Raw genomic sequence first — 16578 nt, 5'->3', positions numbered from 1 at the left:
GGGAGGAAGCAACTTTGATAGTTGGACATTTCTCCAAAAAATGTCATTTGCCACGTGTAATTCAGATGCTGAAGTGGACTGTTCATCAAGCTTTTTAAGAGCCAAAAAATTTTCTAAGTACAAAAACTTTCCTTTTTTGATTTATTTTGCTATTTTTGGCAACTTTTTGTCGACACTCCCGATTTTATCCCTTCTTCGACTTTTCTTGATTAATTCTCCCCCAAAAGTCGATATTTGACTAATTTTCCCGATTTCGACCCAAAAGTCAACTGTTCTGATTTTTCTCCGATTACTGGTGAAATTCCCGATTAAATCTCTTCCAGTCAAATCCAGTCAAACAAACACATCCACCTAGTCAGTGTGAGAAGCTTTTCACACATAGAAACCATTCCTGATTAAATGTTGACCAGAAAGTCAACTGGTTGACTTTGGTCAAAGAAACCCTGATTTAAAGAACCGGATGATTTGCAAGCCCGTATCCTTCAATCAATGCCTTGACTTGAGACAAAGAGAAACCCCAATCCAGGAGGACTTCCCTGAACATAGAACCACATGATTATACCTCAGTCTCCTTATTCTCTGATCAAAATTCTTTGCAACAGAGCTTTTCTTGCTAGCCTTTGAATAGCGCCAATGATATGAATGCATGAGTGTGAGTTATGACCTAAGTGATGTATGTATATGAATGCAAAGCTTAAGCCAGTTAGCAGTAAAGGGGTAGGACAAATTTGGGGTATGACAGCTGCCCCTATTTAATCATCTTAAACCTGAAGGTGAGATTGGCGTTAGCCTTTCGAACATTCGAGGTAGAAGAAGATTAAATATCAAAGACCTGAAATTTGTCCTGAAAAGATGGAGTGATCTTTATTCTTTGTTTTTGTTTTGATATCTGCTGGGGAAAGAGAGGAATTTGTTTTGCTGGCGGATATATTTACAGTGAGTAATGGGTTTGAATAGTGGTAGCTTGTAACGTAACTTGAGGTGCCAATACAAGGTTCCCAAAAGGGGTGTTACATGAAACAACGACTGGGAGGGAATAGATCTCGTGCGATCTACGACTCAACATCGACTCGACAACAGGAGAGGAAAGAAAAGATCTCGTACGATCTTCAGGACTGAAACAAAAGGGATCTCGTGCGATCTAAGACTCAACATCGACTCGACATCAGGAGAGGATCTCGTACGATCTTCAGGGCAGAAGGGAGAAGATCTCGTGCGATCTATGACTCAACATCGACTCGACAACAGGAGAGGTAAGGAAAAGATCTCGTGCGACCTTATGACCTATCATTGGGAGGAGACCTCGTGCGACCTTCAAAACAGGGGGAAGAGTAGATCTCGTACGACCTACAGGACCAAAGGAGATAGATCTCGTACGACCTACGACTCAACATCAAGAGAAGATCTCGTACGACCTTCAGGGCAGAAGGGAGAAGATCTCGTGCGATCTATGACTCAACATCAAGAGAAGATCTCGTACGACCTTCAGGACGAAAAGGGGATAGATCTCGTGCGACCTACGACTCAACATCAAGAGAAGATCTCGTACGACCTTCAGGACGAAAAGGGGATAGATCTCGTGCGACCTACGACTCAACATCGCCTCGACAACAGAAGGAGGAAAACAGAAAGACTTCGTGTCAGAGATTTGTCAGGAATTGAGGACACCTCGTATCGGCACCACAGCTTAAGAGTGTTTGTAGTATGATAGCGGATATCAGGCAAAGTTTGTACAGGTAACAACTTTGAGGGGATGGGTCATTGTTCTGATTGAGGGATGATTTGTATTATCTGGCTTATGCTTTGTATGCATGTTTGACTTCTTCTATGGCGTAATATTCCGCTGTAATGGATATGCTACGCTTTCGAGGATGCAATGCTATATGCAATGGATTCTATATGCAGAGAGTGCCAAATAAAGGCCCTTGGTGGGACAGAGGAGTAGGATCGTTGGGGTCCGTTGCTCGTGATCTTGAGACGCCATTGCGGGTGGGCGTTGAAAACCTCATAGTGCCAAAGATGATTGGCAACTGTGTGGAGGATTAGAACATAACTCTGTTGGGGAGGAAGTGACTTTGCTCGACTTTCCTTACATCTTATACTGCTTGGGGAAACGTGGGTTCTGATGGACACTTCTTTGTCTGCCGTGTAGGGGAGAGACATGGATTTCTTCCGGTGTCTTGTGCTTACCAGTACTGATGAATTATACGCTTGAACTTTCACGCGGGATGATGATGACTTATGTGACACATCATAAGCCAAGATGGTGGCTAGAACCTGCAACCTGCACAGAAAACAACGTTTGGATGCAAATGGTGCCCCTTAGAGCACTTTTATGTTTACGTAACATCATGTTTCGTTTTGATTTTGTGATTATTGCCCCCATGTTCTCAATGCAATGCCTAATAACGAATTAAATCACATCTCGCATGCGTAAAATGAAAAGAAAGAAAGAAAGCTTTTGCATCAAAAGATTATTTCATTGATGGAATGCCTGTGAACAGGCTTCTGTACAAGGAAGCAACTCCTAAATGAGGTAGTTGCGAAAAAGAAAATACAAATGCAAAGAGCAAAATGGCAAAGAGAAATGCTCGGATTTCCACTAAAACTGATATTGCTACAGTTCCCATATCCTCGATCCTCTCAATGCTTTGCTTCAGAAGGGTAGTGGTTGGATTGATCTGTCCGTTCTGCCAAGGGCGTATAGTGGTCTTTGTGAAGGATATTCAGACTGCAGCCTCTCGCTTTTGATCCCTAACTTTTGCCTGGATCGCCCTTTCGGGTTTTCAATCCAGCGGGATGCCCCTTTTTGCCTAAGCCGCCCTTTCGGGTTTTCAACTTAGCGGGTTATTCTTTTTTGTTTTATCCCTAATTTTTGCCCAAACCCTTTTGGTTTGCCGGGATGCCCTTATTTTTGCCTAGGTACGTCGACCTAGCGGGTCTTTTATGTGTAGTATTTTTTGACTGAGTCTGAATTGACTGGAAGCGGAACGTCTTCCCCATCCATCTTTGTCAGGATTAAAGCACCACCTGAAAATGCTTTCTTCACAATGTATGGTCCCTCATAGTTGGGAGTCCATTTGCCCCTTGGATCAGTGTGAATTGGCAAGATCTTCCTTACGACTAGGTCACCTGTGTGGAATTCTCGAGGCCGAATCTTCTTGTCATACGCTTTCTTGATCCTCTTTTGGTACAACTGGCCGTGGCAGATAGCAGATAAGCGTTTTTCCTCAATTAGATTGAGATGATCAAGCCTCGTTTGAACCCATTCCGTTTCATCGAGTTTGGCGTCCATTAAGACTCTCAATGAAGGAATTTCCACTTCAACAGGTAGTACGGCCTCCATGCCGTAGACAAGAGAGAAGGGAGTTGCCCCAGTTGAAGTACGGACAGAAGTTCTGTAGCCATGCAAAGCAAACGGCAACATCTCATGCCAATCTTTATACGTTCTAACCATTTTCTGGACAATCTTCTTTATATTCTTGTTAGCAGCTTCGACCGCGCCGTTCATCTTTGGCCGGTAGGGTGATGAATTGTGATGTTCAATCTTGAACTCTTCACACAACTCTGCCATCATCTTGTTATTAAGATTGGACCCATTATAAGTGATGATCTTATTTGGAACCCCATATCGGCATATGATCTCTTTCTTGATGAAGCGAGTAACGACTTGCTTGGTTACGTTCTTGTAAGAAGCAGCTTCAACCCATTTGGTGAAGTAGTCGATAGCAACAAGAATAAATCTGTGTCCATTTGAAGCTTGTGGCTCTATCCGTCCAATCATGTCTATGCCCCACATAGCAAAGGGCCAAGGCGATGTTAGAACATTCAAAGGAGTCGGAGGAACATGAATTCTGTCAGCATGCACTTGGCATTTGTGACATTTCTTCACATACACATAACAATCACTTTCAATCGTCATCCAATAATATCCTGCTCGCAAGATCTTTTTGGCCATAGAATGTCCACTGGAATGAGTTCCAAAAGATCCTTCATGAATTTCCCGCATGATCAATTCTGCTTCGTGTCTATCCACGCATCTGAGCAAAACTGAATCATAGTTTCTTTTGTACAGGACGTCTCCTGACAAGAAGAATTTGGATGCTAACCTTCGAAGCGTTCGCTTATCACCAATCGTAGCATCTTCGGGATACTCTTGCTTCTCCACATACCTCTTGATGTCGTAATACCATGGCTTTTCATCATACACGTCTTCAGTAGTGAGACAATGAGCAGGGAACACATGGGTAGGCTCTTTGTAACGGAGGATCGTTATGTCTGGTACTTCTTTAGGGGAGGTAACTCTGAACATAGCCGCCAAAGTAGCCAGAGCATCTGCCAATTGATTTTCCTCTCGGGGAATGTGATTGAAAGTGATCTCCTCGAAAGCGGGCAGTAACTCCAAGACATAGTCCTTATAAGGAACTAAATTGGGGTGTCGTGTCTCCCAATCACCTCTCACTTGATGTATAACCAAAGCCGAATCCCCATACACCTCAAGGATCTTGATCCTCATATCAATGGCTGCTTCGATGCCCATTATGCAAGCTTCGTACTCTGCGACATTGTTGGTGCAATCAAAGCATATTCTAGCTGTGAAAGGGATGTGGGTTTGACGAGGAGAAGTCAAAACTGCCCCAATACCATGGCCCATAGCATTTGATGCACCATCGAACGTGAGAGTCCATCGCTCTCCTGGTTCGGGTCCTTCATTATCATCCAGTTTCATGATATCTTCATCAGGAAAGTCAAACTTCATTGACTGATACTCTTCTAATGGCTGATGAGCAAGATGATCTGCAAGGACACTTCCTTTGATGGCCTTCTGTGTGACATACTGGATGTCGTATTCTGATAAAAGCATTTGCCATCGGGCTAGTCTTCCTGTAAGGGCCGGTTTTTCAAAGATGTACTTTATCGGGTCCATTTTGGAGATCAATAGAGTGGTGTGGGTCAGCATATACTGTCTCAGTCGGCGAGCAGCCCATACCAAAGCACAGCAAGTTTTCTCGAGTAGTGAGTAGCGGGATTCACAATCGGTAAACTTTTTGCTCAGGTAATAAATGGCGCACTCTTTTCGACCGAACTCGTCATGTTGGCCCAGCACACACCCCATAGATCCTTCAAGCACAGTTAAGTACATAAGAAGCGGCCTCCCAGGAACCGGAGGCATGAGAATTGGTGGCTCTTGGAGATACTGCTTGATCTTTTCGAAGGCTTCCTGACAACGATCATCCCAACGGATATCTTGATTTTTGCGCAGCAGTTTGAAGATGGGTTCACAAGTGTCAGTGAGATGAGAAATGAACCTGGCTATGTAATTCAATCTTCCAAGGAACCCTCGAACTTCTTTTTCATTCTTCGGTGCTGGCATGTTCTGTATTGCTCTTACTTTATCAGGGTCGACCTCAATCCCTCGTTGGCTCACAATGAATCCAAGTAACTTTCCAGATCGCACTCCAAAAGTGCACTTGTTTGGATTAAGCCTCAACTTGAATCTACGCAAACGAGCAAACAGTTTCTCAAGATATACCAAGTGTTCCTCCTCAGTTTGGGATTTTGCAATCATATCATCGACGTACACCTCAATCTCTTTATGGATCATGTCATGGAAGAGGGTCACCATTGCTCGTTGATATGTTGCACCAGCATTCTTAAGACCAAAAGGCATCACCTTATAACAATACGTACCCCACGGAGTGGTAAAGGTAGTCTTGGTCATATCTTCAGGAGCCATCTTTATTTGATTATAGCCAGAAAAACCATCCATGAAAGAGAACACCGAATACTGAGCAGTGTTGTCGACTAGCACATCAATATGAGGCAGAGAGAAATCGTCCTTCGGACTTGCCCTATTCAAATCTCGGTAGTCAACACACATGCGTACCTTTCCGTCCATCTTAGGAACAGGTACTATGTTTGCAATCCAAGGAGGATATTCACACACAGATAAGAAACCAGCCTTCAACTGTTTTTCAACTTCTTCCTTGATTTTCAAAGCCATATCAGGTCGAGTTCTTCGCGGTTTTTGCTTTACAGGCGGACATTCTGGTTTGAGTGGTAGCCTGTGCATAATTATATCCGTGTCTAAACCAGGCATGTCTTCATATGACCAGGCGAAGATGTCAACATACTCTCGAAGCAGCTCAATCAACCTTCTCTTTACATCACTTTGCAAAGCGGCCCCTATCTTGACTTCTCTCTTTGCCTCTTCTGTACCGAGGTTGATGATTTCTATGGCTTCTTGATGTGGCTGAATAGATTTCTCTTCTTGTCTCAAAAGTCTTGCCAATTCCTCGGGGACTTCACAATCTTCCCCACTATCCTCATCAGCTTGGTCAATTGGATTCTCAAAGATATCAAGACGTGGAACTGTAACATTATCATTTTTGATGGAGTTCGAGCCGGATCTGCACGATGGATGATTTATGCCTTAGAATGCAACACATAAAAAGGAAAAAAAGGAAATCTTTGCCATTTTTGAAAAAGTTTTTTTAAAGTAAAAACAAAAAAGAAGGAAATGGAACAGTAATTGCATGCGAAGATATGATTTTCATTCAATATTAAACAAATTGAAACAACATGGGGGCCCTTCTTTATACAAGTGGTCAAAATGCTTAGGGCGAAGCACATGACTTATCGAAACAAGAAAATTACGTCTCCATAAAAGTGACTCTAGGGATGTCCAAGATAGTCCAATTGTTGAGTTCCTGTCCAGGCGCAGCATGGCAAATGAATCTGGAGAGATCTTCTTCATCATCATCATCCACGGCGAGAACTTGACTTCCAGAACTGGTGCTTGCACTGACGAACACTTGAGAAATGGGGGGAATCACCTTCTTTCCAGGAATTATGCTGAGCTGAGTAGAAGAAGATGGTTGATATCCAAGGCCATACTTGTCTCTCTTCTCTTGAACGTCAATCAGCTTGCCCCAGGCACTATGGGGAGTACCAGCTTCTAAGAAAGCCTTAGCATCATTTAAAGACGAGAGGGGCGCTCCGAGTTCCTTCTTATTCTCGACCACAGGGAGTTTGTCAACTGACACAATCTCTAAGGCTTGAAAAGGTGTCTCTTGTATCTCTCCCTCCACTTCAACATAACGGTATGATGCCAGATTATTGACAATCAAATCCTCTTCACCAGTGACCACAACAATCTTGTCATTCACAACAAATTTCAAACACTGATGGAGGGTAGATGTCACAGCCCCAGCAGCATGGATCCAAGGACGACCCAAGAGGCAAGTGTATGAGGGACTTATATCCATGACATAGAAGGCAATATAGAACATGTGAGGGCCAATCAAAACAGGCAGATCAATTTCCCCTTCTACGGACCTTCTGGAGCCATCAAACGCTCTGACACTCATAGTGCATGGTCTCATCATAATCCCATCCATACTCAGCTTAAACAAAGTGGTCTTGGGCATCACATTAAGAGAAGAACCGGTATCAATCAGAACTCGAGACAACACAGCATCCAGACACTTGACGGAGATATGCAACGCTTTGTTGTGTGCTCTACCCTCAGGTGGAAGCTCATCATCAGAAAAACCCAAACAATTACCAGCAGCAATGTTGGTCACAACCCCTTCAAACTGAGGCACGGTAATGTCTTGAGTTACATGAGCGGAAGCCAGAACTTTCATCAGAGCATCACGATGAGCTTCAGAATGTACCAAGAGAGACAAGATGGAGATCTTGGCTTGGGTCTGATCAAGTTGGTCAATCACTTTGTAATCACTTTTCTTAATGATTTTCAAGAGTTGCTCGGCATCTTGGGCATTACGTGTTACAGGAGGATCAACAGCAACTTGCTTTCCTTTTGCTTGTGTACTAGCCTCTTTGTTGGTCTCTTTAGGAGGCGGAGGAGGGGCAGCAAAGATCCGACCACTACGGGTAATGCCACTAGTGCCAGTAATATTTGTGATACTCGAAGTACCCACTGGAGGACAGTCAAACTTCTTCCCTCGAATGTACACGGCATTATAATTCCAAGGAACAGCCTTAGAATCATTCACAGGAGAGGGAACAAGAGACGAGGTTGAAGGAGTCGAAGGAACATTTGGAACCTGAATAACCAACGGAGTCCTCGGAGCCTGAATGACCAAAGGAGTACTCGGAGCATGAATGACCAAAGAAGTGTCCTGAGTCTTTGATATCTCAGCAGGGTAGTAAGGGATCTCTAAAGTAGCCACATCTTTGACAGGAACGACCCTTTCCACTCTAAGAACACCTTCATCCATTAATTCCTGGATTTCTTCTCTCAACCTAGTGCACTCCTCAGGATTAGAAGAACATTGCAAACAGTAGTCATGTAGTTCACACAAAACCTTTTGTTGCATAAGATACTCTCTGACAACTGCTAGCGGCATCCTGACCTCGTTAACATCATTTACCAGGATCTGATCATCACATAACTCAATAGCATTGGTCGTACCAGCATGAGGAGGCATAGGATTATTCTGCACATTAGGACCAGTGGGAGCGAATGAGATAAGCTTGTCGTCAAGGAGATCCTGAACCTTCAATTTGAATGCTCTACACTTTTCAATAGTATGGCCTGGAGCCCCTGAATGAAATTCACATCGGGCATTAACATCATAACCGGGAGGGAGAGGACTAGGTGGAGGTCCAAGTTCACGGAGTTGTACCAATTGACCAGCAAGCAACTGAGGGAGAAGCTGAGCATATGACATCGGAACCGGGTCGATACGCCTGTCTTGGAATCTTGTTCTTTGCGGGCCCCTTTGACCTTGAGGCCTAGGGTTCTGTTGACGATTCTGAGGAGCAGCAGCTTGTTGTTGTGGTACGAAAGGCTGTTGAGGTGCCATCCATGGTTGTGGAAGAGCAACAGCATATGCTTGAGGGACATACGGACCAGGAACAGCATAAGGCATCGGATAATAAGGAGGTGGAACAGCAGAATATGCAGGAGCTCGGCTTTGGTCAACAGAAGCGGTGCTAGTCTCACCTTCCTTCTTCTTCACAAACCCAGAATACGGCTTTTTACCATTACCACCTGAGGTGCTAGGATTAGTAACACCTTGAATGGTACCGGCTTTGACACAATTCTCAACCCTCTCACCAATGATGACCACATCCGAAAAGGAAGGAGAAGTATTACTAACCATGTGTTGAAGATACGGCCCTTTTAGAGTTCCCATAAACAGATCAATCAATTCTCGGTCCAATAAGGGAGGTTGAACTCGAGCAGCAAGTTCACGCCATCTCTGGGCGTATTCTTTAAAGGACTCTTCAGATTTCTGTGACATATTCTGCAGTTGGGCACGGCTAGGAGCCATAGCAGTATTGTAGTGATATTGTTTCAGGAAGGCATCAACAAGTTCTCCCCAAGTACTGACATTAGACCTCTCGAGTTTCATATACCACTCCAACGGGGCTCCAGTGAGACTATCCTGGAAGAAGTGCATAAGCAGAGGTTCGTTCTCAGCGTGAGCGGCCATCTTACGGCAGTAGGAACGAATGTGAGTCTCTGGGCAGGTAACTCCCTTGTACTTATCAAAATATGGCACCTTGAACTTCGGGGGAATAACAATCCCAGGTACCAAGCACATAGCAGCAGTGTTAAAACTCGAAGTTTTAGCAACCTCAACGGCTTTAAGGCGTTCTTCAAGAGCTTGGTACATCTTAGCAGTCTCGGTCAACTCAGCAGTGAGATCATGTTCAAGATCAATAACCTCATGGTGGTCGTCCACCACTTTAAGTGTCTCATTAATAGGAGTCTCTTTAGTTTTCACCCCTCCGTCAGCAGAATTGGTAGGAGTATCTTTGACCAAACTAGCGACACTCTTTCTGAGTTCATCCTGTCCTTGAACAACGGCATGGAGAGTCTCCATAAGTTGGGCCATTCTCTCCCCCATAACATCCATATCCCTACGGAGGGCAGCTTGGTTCTGCTCAAATTGATCCATGAGTCTCTCGTTGCTCCGGGTACGGTAAGGATGTAAGAAAGTCAGCTTCGTCGTCGAAAAAGAAATCTGTTGCTGAAAGGGACCCCAATTAGTTTCTTGTACAATAACCTGAAAAATGCAATGTGATAATGTGAATGTATGAGTGCATGTGTGCGTATGACGTGATGTGCCATTTTCAGAGTATCCAAGATTTAATATTGATCCAGAATAGCTAACAATGTGACAAAAGATAAGTGTCAAGAGAAACTAGTTCTTTTTATTCATAACAAGAATTTAAACTTGGGCAAGCCATACATTGACAAGATAGTTCAGCAAGGGAAATAAAAGACCCCATCCAACAAGTCTGGTGGTGGTCGAAACATACAGACTCAAACATCAATCCATCTGAATATAAAACAGAGGTCCTCCTTGTCTGAAGTGCTCGTCGCTCCACTTCTTAGTTTCATCAAACAGTTTCTTGGTTGCTTCTCGATCTCTTCCTTTAAGAAGGCTTTGAATCACCTCATCTTTGCGAAACAAATGCCCATCTAGCTTCTTGCAGCACTCCCTGAGTTCGTCACATCCTTTGCATTCTGGGAGAAAATCCTTCTCAGATATGTCCTCCATCATTCGATCTCTGAGCTTGGCATTTTCTTCTGTTAGTCGAGTATTACGGAGGTGACTTCCTTTCAGTTGAGTCTCAATTGCCATTCTTTTAGTGGTCTCTTCTTCCAGTTTCTTTTTCAGATTCTTCACTTCAACTCTAGCATCCCTTTCTATCTTGAGCTTATAAGCTTTCAAGTCTTCTCGGTACTCTCGCTTGAGTTTCTCTTCTGCCTCTTTCATGGCCCTTTTTAGGATCTTCTGGTGATCCTCGACAATAACAGTAGTATCTCTTTCACCTTTTTCCGTTCTAGCCCTCTTTTGAACTCTGGAAGATCCTCCCTTCAGCATTTTGGCTTCGTGTGTCAACTCAACTCTTTTCTGGTCTATAAGACAATGTTTCGGTTGCGCATCCGACTTCTTTTCGTGCAATTGGGTGCATTCCATATCTACCTGGATACGATTCTCATCAGGCACAGTGGCAATTGGAATCTTAGGCGGCTGCTCGTACAATGGGTTAACCTTCGGGAAAGGCAACAGGCGATCTTTAACTCTATTTTCAACCCAATCTGTGTAGGCTTGTTTGGCAACGGCATTCTTTTCACCTAGAGAAATCTGATCATCTGTATGGATGCTATTCCAGGCACTCTTCACTTTTTCTAGACCCTTTGGATTGGTTCCCTTTTCAAAGCAAACGGATTCGAATACCTCTTTGTCCAAAGGCTTGTCTTCAAGTGTAAAACCCAACTGACGCAGCGCTAGCTTAGGATTATAATTGATAACACCTTTTGTTCCTATGAGAGGAACGTTGTCAAAAGTACCACAGCTAGTTATAACTTTCCCCACGTCCATTCCAGTGGGACACCAGACAATGTCATTTCCAGTAAGCCCCATGATCCTTTGAGGCCATTTCTGAGTAGAAGTAATGAAAGGACCACTTGTAGGTAGGTGGGACTTAAACCAGGTGTATAACAACGGCAAACAATTTCTTATGGCTCCTCCTTTCCCATATCGAGAGTGAATGGAATAGTACGTATCGGCTAGCAAAGTAGGGATCGGATTCCTATCCATGAAAAGACATATAGCGGCCAGATCAACGAACTTGTGAATGTTAGGGAACATCACGATCCCATAAATCAAAACGGCCAGAAGGGCGTTGAAAGCTTCCCACAACTTTTTGTTGGCCAACTCTTGGGCCTTCTCAACCAAGAAACTCATATAGAAACCATGAGTGTTACCATTCTTCTTCCAATTCCCAAGGACGTCTTCTATGCTCAAATAAAGAGCGTTGGCAATGTTGTCCAAATCCGGTTTCTCTGGGACACAAACGAAAGGAACCTTGTGTTGAACCTTGATATTGAGAAAGTGAGAGTACTCCTCGAGAGTGGGAGCCAACTGATAGCCTGAGAAGGTGAAACAACGCAAGTCAGGATCATAGAACTGGAGAAGAGTAGATAAACCCCATTCGTCGACGCGTGAGTCCAAAAGAGTCAAGATGTTTCCGTAATTCTCGGTGAACACAGTTTTATTATGACCAGTGATCAATCCACCCAATTGCCCCAACTGAATCAAGCCTTCGCGATGGAAACTGTAAGTGTGAGTACGCCTTGTAGCTTCTCTGGTAGCGGTCACGTTGTTAGCCATCCTGGATGAAAGGTAATAACCTCAGATACCCTGAAAAATGGCATGCATATGAGAAATAATACTATTTTTTCTTTTCTTTTTTCTTTCTTCTTTTTTATTACATCTTTTCTTTCTTTTTTTTTTGAAAATAAATATGCCATGATGAGAATGATGCAATGGAGAATCTCCCAATATGAGAGAGTTGTTGTGTCGTCTCTGAGCAGAATCACAAGTCATAAGGTCAAAGGTTCGGCATAGGTGCCACACAGCCATAAGAACAATAGTCACCAACAGAACAGAATAGTCACCAACGGTACCTGTCATGTATATCCCTCCCCACTCACAGGTGAATCTAGGTCAGGGTAAGGTCATGAAACGCAGTATACGGTCCGCCCGAAGGTAAGCATCATCACAGCGCGGATGCGGGTGACGATAATACCTCCGTTTGAAACCACTACTCTGCTCGTAGTCACATGATCCATCCCTAGACGTACACCTCGAGACAAACCATGCTCCCACTCTATCCTAGGGTACCTAAAGTGCACTCATAGCCTGGGTATTGGGCCTTTTACCTCATAGAACATCCCACCCAACCTGCAAAACAGAACAGAAGACCCCAAGGAACACAGAATATAATCCATATGCATGATGTGCAAACAGAAATAAACATGATATGCAAGCAGAGAAATAAACATGCAAACATATATACAAGGTATAGACATAAAAACAAATAAACACCCAGTAAATAAACAAACAAACGCAGGCTAGGATCGACTCGCTATGGATGGACCAGCAACAGGTCTAGCAACATCCCCAGCAGAGTCGCCAGCTGTCGCACGCTCGCGAAAAATGAACAGAGTCGCCACCAATATATTTATCCCATAAGGGAAAGGAATATCAGAAAACCTAACAAAGGAAGGAACAGGGTCTTGCGACCAGAGAATCAAGGTACGTGAGTCGGTTACGCAAGGGGAAGGTACTAGCACCCCTCGCGCCCATCGTACTCGATGGTATCCACCTATGTTTGTTTCTATCTAAAGGGTGTATAACTATGTCTATGTCTAAATGCGAATGAATGCAAAATGTAGGGAAAATAAAGAATTGTACTCGCACGGGCCCTACCCCGCTGCCTACGTATCCTTTTCAGGAATCAGAGTTACCGTAGCTCGGCTAAAGATTTTCTGTTTGTTTTTGTGTTTTTTAGTTGGGCGGCGTTAACGCTCACGCTCTTGCATAAGGGATCGCCTAGGATGCAATGGAGCGGAGATAACTTGCCCTTAAGAAAAGAAAAAAAGAGATTGGTTTGTATCTTTTAGGGTAATTCCATGATGACGAGAACCCACTACAAGGTCTCGCATCACTTCCTTACTTTGTGTTAAATCTGACCATTTATTAGTGTTTTAAGTGTTTTTGGTTGGTGTTTTTTAAGGGAATTTGTTTGTGACTCAGATCATACCAAAAAGAGTTTTGTTTTGCATATTTAGAGAACGCACATCGAGGCCTACGCCACAATCGTTTCTCTAAATAGCGGTTAAGAAATACATCGAGGCCTCACACCTCAATCATTTCTTTTCCGCTAAGTAAAAGATATACAAAAAGAAGTTTTTTATGAATATTTAGAGAATGCACATCGAGGCCTACGCCACAATCGTTTCTCTAAATAACGGTTAAGAAATACACCGAGGCTTCACACCTCAATCATTTCTTCTCCGCTAAGTAGAAAAGAACATACATCGGGGCCTACGCCCCAATCATTTCTTTCCTACTATGAAATATAGTAACGGTATGATCCTTATCAGTATTTATTAAGTATTTTAAAAGCCGAAAAGAAAAAGAATGAAAGAAGGGAACTATTTCTCAATGCTAGTCTAAGTTGTCTATACAAGGGATTTAAAATGAAAAACTATACAATTTATTAACAACAAAAAACTATACATGAAATAGGTAAAGGAAATCAATATATGACAAATAAAGTTTGAGAACTATAACAAGTAAATGGTATTCACAAACACACATGCATCAATTAAGTCTATGAAAAAACTCGAGACTAACAATCAATTCCTAAGTCTATTAATGGATTATTCACAAGGAAATATTAAAACAAAGAATATCAAACATATTGTGAAGAAAAAATTTATTAAAAGTCTTAAAACAATTAAAAGAAATAAAAAATTATTCACAAACTCTAAAATACCTAAGAATCATTTTTATACATTTTTATTATCTGAGTCAAAATGAATTATGAGTTAAAAAGCAAAAGAAAACAAAATTTGAAAGAAAAAGAAATTTAGACTGCCTGGGGGTGCATTAGTAGTTTCTAAATGAACTAAAATTAGTTAGGCAGAAACTGGGCCTGAAATGGAAGGGTGTGAAGAGCATGGGTGCCAGGCCCAAATACGCCAGTGTTAGCAATTGAGGGGTGCAGAAATTAAGAGAAGACTGGGCCTATTGCAATGTTCGGATCCAGGGCCCATACACACATAACATACCATTTCAATCTTTGGTTTATTTTCTATTCAGCAAAGCATTGTTTTTATTTTTTGAGTAAAATGTAACGTAGCACCAACATACACTAGCATCAATTGGTCATGGTACATTAAGTGGAATAAGACAAAAAAACAGCACAAGCCAACCATATTATGACACGTCACACTCATTGCAATAGAGGATTTAGGAAGAAAAACGTGAAAGAGAGGAGCAGCATGCATGTGTTGCTCACGTGAACAGTACATGAGGTACTATTCACTGTCTTCTCCGACGGACCAAAGCGGTGGTCACGACGGCGCCAGCGCAAGAGTTCCCGGCAGATGATCAAACGAGACCTCTCTCCCACTCGGTTTTCGCCGCTGAGTTCAAAAATGAGTTTAGTTTTACCTAAATCTCGCTCTAACATGCTAACTGAAACGAATCTTAAAACCTAACTTTTAACAAATCCATTAAAACACAGTCTGAACATGTCAACGTGATCCGTAACGTACATAGAACTCAAATGAAAGGTTTAAACATTCCGACGGCATTTATCTCAAGCAAACTGAATCAAGAACACAAACGACACAAAGATGCCGTACAAACGTCAATACATGTGATGCTGAGGAGTTCATGAATTTACCTGTTACAGATCTTGCGCAGAAAGAAACAAAAGCTCCTTGCTGCTTCCTTCTTTAGAGCTCGCGAAGTGAGAGAAATGATGATGTTTATGTGGAGTCTCTTGATGAAGGCCAAAGCGTGACGATTGTTGTTGCAGTGGTGGTTGAAGAATGAGGTTGATGGTGAAGATGAGTGCGTGACGGTTATTGCAGTGTCGAGGATGTGATCTTGCGATGATGAAGATGATTGAGGTTGGTGATCGGATGGTGGTTAGGATGGAGATGAGAGAGAGAGAATCCGAGAGTGAAGGAGGTTGTTGTGGTGGTTACACCATTCGGTTGTGGTGGTTGAAGTTTTGTTACGGTGGTGGTTAGGGTGGTTGGAAAAACAGTTATGGTGGAGATAGGTGAGAGATCAAGAGGGTGAGAGTGGAAAGAGTGATGAGAGTTGTGTGAGAATCAGAAAAGAATGACGTGTCCCCTGTTATGGTGTGGGTTTTCGTTTTATATAGTGAGCATGGGAGTGTATGGGAGTTATGATGTGTGTGTTGCATGGTATCTTATCTCTCAAGACCTAGTGAGCAAACATGGATAATGTATGGTTTTCACGTGGCTTTCTTGTAACAGAAAACGCATGGCCAAATGTGGAGCCCTGGGTTGCACTATGCTAGCAAGCAACAAAACTCTTCAACGCCTTATATCACAAACAACCCAGGAACCCCACTTTGAATGCTTATAACTCCAGCTATGGATCTTCAAACAATTCAATCTTAGTATCAACTTAAAGAGTTCATGGCATAGAGTTATTTTTGTGTTGATGAGATCAAGTAACAATGCCTACAATCCCTTCAAAATGAAATGGAACATGGTGGTGCACACTTAGTATAGGGCTTGCGCGCATGGCTTGAATCTGGCCCACATTTCTGTCAAGAACAAGACTTGGCCAGGACACGACTTCAAGGCCTTGTACCTGGCTCATAACACGTTCGAACTTTATCATCCATGACACCCTAGAAAGAAGACATGACAAGGGACAATTTGATACCAATATGGATCCCAATGGAGGACTGTAGTGTCTTAAAATTGGTCTCAAAGTTGGCACGCCAGGTGTTTGGTGAAATATGTCGCGCGTAACCTGGATCTTGGCCTGACCAGATGTGCAACTTGGACTTGGCGAGGGCGTGGCTTTGGAGGCTCGTAACTGACTCAATATTTGCTCAATTGATTCAATTTTTCCTTCATTGTGTAGAGGGCATGGAGGAGAAAAGAATGACACCAAGCTTGTATTTTTGAGGTTCCTGTATTGCCCTAGGATTGGCTTCAAATGTGGCACATCACGTGTTTGGTGAAAT

The 16578-nt window shown here is 42.9% G+C and overlaps 1 protein-coding gene across 1 annotated transcript in view; it reads right to left on the bottom strand.

The window, feature by feature from the left end:
• Positions 1 to 12161, bottom strand: part of LOC131597587 (uncharacterized) — a 39137-nt gene extending 26976 nt beyond the window's left edge. The window contains exon 1 of the mRNA XM_058870277.1: positions 10800 to 12161. Coding sequence (XP_058726260.1) covers positions 10800 to 12161 — 1362 coding nt within the window. The remainder of the gene's footprint in view (positions 1 to 10799) is intronic.
• Positions 12162 to 16578: the final 4417 nt, after the last annotated feature.

The sequence above is a fragment of the Vicia villosa genome, linkage group LG4 (assembly GCF_029867415.1).
Source record: "Vicia villosa cultivar HV-30 ecotype Madison, WI linkage group LG4, Vvil1.0, whole genome shotgun sequence".
In the NCBI taxonomy this organism is placed as follows: Eukaryota; Viridiplantae; Streptophyta; class Magnoliopsida; order Fabales; family Fabaceae; genus Vicia; species Vicia villosa.
Note: the sequence above shows the minus strand (reverse complement) of the source record. Positions and strands in the feature narration are given on the sequence as shown.